Genomic DNA, 6,148 nt, shown 5'->3' on the forward strand with positions numbered 1-6,148 from the left:
CGCAGGCGCCGCCGCCGCCGCCGAGAACAACTGATGATAGAGCCTACAAGGAGCGACGAGCGAGCTGGACATTCTGCCCCCCGAGCCTGCGGAGCCAGACGTCCCTCACCGAGATCTGCAATGACGACCACGGCGTCAATGCACGGCGGGAGTAATGTTCGGGACAAGAAATAGTTAGGGAATACTTATGTATTCTACCACAGTTAATTAATAAATAAAACATTCTCGGGAAGTGAGGAAACTAGCGCCATCTAGTAGAAAGTAGCTGTGGGTGTTAATTAGGTTGATTTTACTATGTCACTGTATTTTAAAGGTGGAGAAATGATGAGCAGCGTGCGTTCTTACTGATGGTTTATTTGCTACTAGAAAATGAACTCAACATACCGCCCCCCAAAGGGCATTTATTAAAGGCCCTTTTAAAAAAGTGATTATACAATGCTAAAGGCCTTAAATAGATAGAATTGATATGATAGATTCTTTACTTGACTGAATACATAGTTATTTACTACAATGCATTTTTATTTAAACTGAATTTTAACTCTGTGGACTGTATCTTAAAGGCTGATTAAGTAAATACTAAATTTTTCAATAAGTAACGTTAGGTAATAAGAACATTTTAACTTATGTATTTGATCATGCAACTTATTTCATTTAGAATTAGTTAGGTAAACAAAGCTACAGAAAATATTAAATAATTACGTTTTAAGTGGCAGTGTCTATAGGTAAGTAACACAATTTATTCATAGGTCTTTGCACTACACTGTTACCACTCTTCACACTGTACACTCTGGTGACTCCGTCAGCGCCCGGGTGCTTGTCCACGATGCGGCCGAGACTCCATTTGCCGGGTGGCAGGTTTTCTGTTTTTATAAGTACAATTTGTCTTTTTTCAAATTCCTGTACTTTCTTTAGCCATTTTGGTCTTTGTTGTAATCTTGCGAGGTATTCACTCTGCCATATTTGCCAAGTCTGATAGGAGTTTCTGTAGATGTTGCCAACGTGTCAGTCGACTAACCTTCACTGACTTCAGGTCTGGGTTTGGAACAGTCACAGGCGCTTCGCGGATCAGGAAATGGCCTGGTGTTAGTGTCATTGTTTCAGATTCCGATTCAATTGTAGATATAGGCCGGGAGTTAAGACAGGCTTCTATCTGACACAGGAGTGTAGACATCTCTTCGAACGTGAGGTGAGAGGTCAGGATTCTTTTCATGTGGTACTTCATGGACTTGACGCCCGCCTCCCATAAGCCTCCCATATGAGGGCTATATCCAGGAATGAAATGCCATTGAGTTACATCTTTGGCAAGTGTCTCTACTATGTCTCCTTCAAAATCGAGTTTAGCCTCTTTCAATGCTGTTTTTAACTCCTTGTCGGCTCCGATAAAGTTTCTTCCCTGGTCACTCCATAGGTGCGAGCAGCGGCCTCGTCTTGAGATGAATCTCCTGTATGCACCTATGTATGCCTCTGATGTCAGATCTTCGACAAGTTCTAAGTGTATTGCTTTCGTGGCCATACAGATAAACAGTGCCACATCACATATGCCTTGCATGTTTTCGCCCCTCTGCTTCTTGACATTAGAACTTGATAAGGATCCGCGAAATCAACTCCACTATTATAGAACGGTCTGGCTGGGTTGACTCGGGCTGTCGGTAGGTCTCCCATCAGCTGGTTTCTTACTAATGCTCTCTGTTTGGCGCATATCAAGCAATTACGTATCTTCGTTTTTACTAAATTCTTTACTTTCAGAATCCAATATTTTGATCTCAGGTACTCAAGCATAAGTTGGATTCCTCCATGTAACGTTTTTGCATGTGCATCAGCGATTATTAATGTGGTAAGGTAACCTTCACTTGGTATAATGATGTGGTGCTTTCTGTCTTCTTCTATGTTTGCGTGTCTCAGTCTTCCACCCACTCTGACTATTCCTTCATTATCCATATATGGTTTTAGTAAACTTAACTTGCTTTCCCTTTTGACTTCAAGGTTTTCTTTTAATCTGTTTATTTCTTCTTCGAAATTATTTCTTTGAACTATTTTTATGCATGCGTTTAGTGATTCATTCAGTTCCTTTGTAGTTATAGGTCTTTCTTTCAGGTTATCTTTCTTGTATCGCATGAATCTTCTGCAGTGTGTGATGACTATGAGGAGTTGTGTTAAATCTTCCATGTTTTCAAATTGTTTCTCTATGTTTTCATCATCATTTACTATTGTTGTATTAATCTTTATCTTTTCTCTTTTTTCCAGGTTTGTTTCCAGGTATGCCGGTTTGCTGTAGATGACTTCTTTCTCTCTTAGCCACTGTGGGCCCTTCCACCATAGTTTGTGTTCCTTTAAATCTCCTATTTCAATGCCTCTCGTAGCTACATCTGCTGGATTCTCGTGAGTCTGGACATGATGCCAATTGTTATTAACATCGTCTAAGATAGTAACAACTCGATTACGTACGAAGGTGTTCCATCTTGCTGGATCTCCAGACAACCAGGACAGTACGATTGTGGAGTCTGTCCAAGCATGAACTTTACTTTCAGAAATCCTCATGGCTTCTCTTATTTGTTTCAGCATCTTTGCAAGCAGTACTGCACCGCATAGTTCCAGACGAGGGAGTGTTACTGGTTTAAGTGGTGCTACTCGAGTTTTAGCGGCTATTATGTTGGTTGTTACATTTCCTTCTTTGTCTTCTACTCTGAGATATGCTACTGCTGCATAGGCTTTGGTGGAAGCATCACAGAAACCATGTATAGATGTATGATCTCTGTTGCTTTCAGTCGTTTCGTGCCATCTCTTTACTTGTACTTGGTCCAGCTCTTGAAATTTCTCTCTAAGTTCTATCCACTCTTCTCTTGCTTCTTCGTCTACGTCTTCATCCCATCCAGTTTTTTGTAACCATAATCTTTGCATGAGTATCTTTGCAGGGATAATCGCCGGGGCAATCCATCCGAGAGGATCGAACAACTTCTGTATTTCTGCCAGGATACTTCTCTTCGTGTATGATTCAGCTGTAGCAGGTAAGTTGTTTTGATATTGAAATACATCTTCTCCCATGTTCCAGATGAGGCCTAGTGTCTTTATGATACCATCTATGCCAAATTTAATGTTGACATGAGTGCTAATCTTTGATGGTTCGAATTGTTTCAGGAAATCTACGTCATTTGAGCACCACTTCTGTAATATGAAACCTCCTTTCTGTAATATCTTCTCTATATCTTTAGCTGTTTTGATTGCGTCTTCTAGTGTTTCCTTTCCTGATACTATATCATCCATGAAACAATCTTCTTTGATTATTTTAGCTGCTTCTTCGTTAATGTGGCCTTCATCTTTAGCTAGCTGAAGCAGAGTTTTAACGGCTAAGTAAGGGGCTGAAGCCGTTCCGAATGTTACTCTGTTTAATCGATAATCTTTTACAGGTTCTGCTCTACTTTTACGCCATAGGATTCTTTGATTATCTTTGTCCTCCTCTGTTATTAATATCATTCGGTACATTTTAACTGCGTCAGCAGCGAAGCAAACTTTGTGCATGCGCCATCTCATTATAATGCTTCGCATGTCTTCTTGTAGTTGTGGACCAACTAGCAGTTCATCATTCAGGGAAGTATTGTTGGTTCCCTTGCATGAGGCGTTGAATACCACTCTACATTTTGATGTTTCTTTCTCTTCCTTCATAACTGCATGATGAGGTAAGTATACAGCTGGCTTGTTGATTTCTTCTATAGGTACTTCTTCCATATGCTCCATCTCAAGATATTCTTCTATCACTTTTGTGTATTCTTCCTTTAGCTTTTGATTCTTTTCGAAGCGTCTTTCTAGTTGCTTTAGACTTCTCAGAGCTATGTCTCTCGATCCATTATGTATTGATAATCTATTCTCTGTTTTAAAAGGCAACTTCACAATGTACCTGCCATCTTCTGTTCTGGAATGATTTGATTCATATATTTCTTCACATCTTCTCTCTTCTGCGGTTAGGATCTTTTGCTCATGATCATTCAATTCCCACATTTGTTTTAGCATACTGTTTATTTCCAGATCAATCTGATGGTGCATTATTGTTAGGGATACTGTATATTCATCTCTGTGTTCTTTTGTAGTGATGTGCCCGAAGAGAATCCACCCAAGGCTGGTATTTTGAGCACTAGGGGTGCCTGGGGGACCCTTGATAATCTCGCCTTTCATAATTGCGGCACACACTTCTACACCCAGCAGCATGTCTACAGGTCCAGGTTGGTTGAAGCCGGGGTCAGCTAAAGCTATACCATGAATGTGTGACCAGGTGCGTTCAGAGATAACTCTCGTTGGTAATTGTGATGTTAAACGCGTAGGCATTACATAAACTTTCAATTTGAGGCTGAATTTGTTATCTTGGCTTGAAAGAACCTCAATTTGTGCTACGTGTTTGACTGTTGTCTTTGTTGTGCCGACGCCAGTGATTGTACCATTGCAGGGTATCCTCTTCAGCTTAAGTAACTGGGCGGCTCTCTCACTAATAAAACTTGCTTGTGATCCATTGTCGATTAGTGCTCTTAACATGGTGACACGTCCTGATGATTCATCTCTCACTGGTACTAGGGCTGTAGCCAGGAGCGCAGTAGACGTGTTGGTTGCTATGTTGGTTGATAACTCTGAGACTGGTTCATTGTTGTTGTTGTTCTCGTTGGTAGCTGTATCATGGTGACATTCCACATTGTTTGGTTGATAGGTCTCATGCAGTAGCGTGTGATGACGCTTCTTACATACTCGGCAGAACATTCTGAGTCGACATCTAAAAGCTGAATGTCCTGGGGCCAAACAATTGAAACATAGTTGATTGTTTTTCACGAACTCGCATCTCTCTCTTGGTACCTTTGATATGAACTCTGTACAATGACATAAGGTGTGGTTTTCTTTGCACATTGAGCAGCATTTCTCCTTGTTGTTATAGTTATTGTTACTGTTGGTATCCGTAGAAACATGAACTTTGTATTCTCTTTCTCTGTTTTGGCTCTGTATTATCTTCTGTCTCTGTGGTGGGTTAACTAGCTCCAGTGTTCGATATTTAGTTTCTAAGAATCTTGATAACTCCGTCCACTTAGGTAGTTCTGCGCTGTTACCATTGAATGCTGATTGTTCCCATTCTTGATGTGACTCTGGGTCCAACTTCTGAATGACCAGAAATATGATGACTGGATCCCAAGAATCAGTTGATATGCTTAGGTTTCTCAGGCTGTTTAGACAATCATTAGTTGTGTCTAAGAGTGAACGAATGTTGTCAGCTGTAGGTGCAGAGATCTTCCTTTGGTTAAATAATCGCTTCAACACAGAGTTGGTAATAAGTCTCATATTGTTGTATCGTTCTTGTAACAGTTTCCACGCTGGTTCGTAATTGCATTCTACAACTTGCATGTGCTTCAGTAACGACTCTGGTTCTCCTTTGATGCTACTCTTCAAGTAGTGTAACTTTTGGACATTGCTAAGTGTAACATTGTTGTCTACCAATGATGTAAACAAATCCTTGAAGGCCGGGAACTCTTCGTAAGACCCTGAGAATGTAGGCAGCTGTATCCTTGGTAGCTTGACCTGCGACGCGTCAGCGGCCTCCATGTTGGTGCTGGCTGCGCCTGCTGACTGCCGGCTGGTGGCTGACGGCGAGCACTCGGATAATAAGTCAGTCAAATCCGCTTGTAAACCCAAGTATAATTCTTCAACTTCGTAGTACTCGTCGTTTGCAAAGTACGGGTAATTCTGTCTATTTTGTTTAGGTACTTTTCTAGTTAGGGCCAAATGTGCATTCGTAAAGTCTCGCCAATATTCTTGAATAGTTTGTAGTCTCACGGTAATGTAACCTTTCGTAAGCCTAGCCTTAGGACATTTCTTGAAATTAACTAACACTTTTTGAAACATTGATATTTTATCTTCTAAAATTTGCAATAGTTCCTTTTCCGCTTCCATTTTGAATAAACACTATATTTACGTTTGATAGTCCAAAGTGTTAGGTAAGTATATCGCACTATTTTAATGTTCAACACGTTCACAAAGTCAATTCTTATAATAGTTATTCACTTAGCGTTCATACACACTTTGATTAGGTATTTAGTTCTTTAGGTTTCGTTTTTAAGCACTGGTTAGTCCATAAGTTAACACTGTTTAAATTAATGTCCACACTTGCATTACTTAATTT

At 40.4% G+C, this 6,148-nt stretch overlaps 1 protein-coding gene across 1 annotated transcript; it reads right to left on the reverse strand.

The window, feature by feature from the left end:
- Window positions 1–251: 251 nt before the first annotated feature.
- On the reverse strand, window positions 252–5,919 carry LOC119692124. The gene is made up of 4 exons (XM_048627674.1): window positions 1,845–5,919; window positions 1,016–1,500; window positions 768–951; window positions 252–265 (listed from the first exon to the last, which is right to left on the reverse strand). The coding sequence occupies exons 1-4, from the start codon at window positions 5,917–5,919 to the stop codon at window positions 252–254; spliced, it is 4,758 nt and encodes a 1,585-aa protein (XP_048483631.1).
- Between the last annotated feature and the right edge of the window lie 229 nt (window positions 5,920–6,148).

The sequence above is a fragment of the Plutella xylostella genome, chromosome 4 (genome assembly GCF_932276165.1).
Source record: "Plutella xylostella chromosome 4, ilPluXylo3.1, whole genome shotgun sequence".
Lineage (NCBI taxonomy): Eukaryota > Metazoa > Arthropoda > Insecta > Lepidoptera > Plutellidae > Plutella > Plutella xylostella.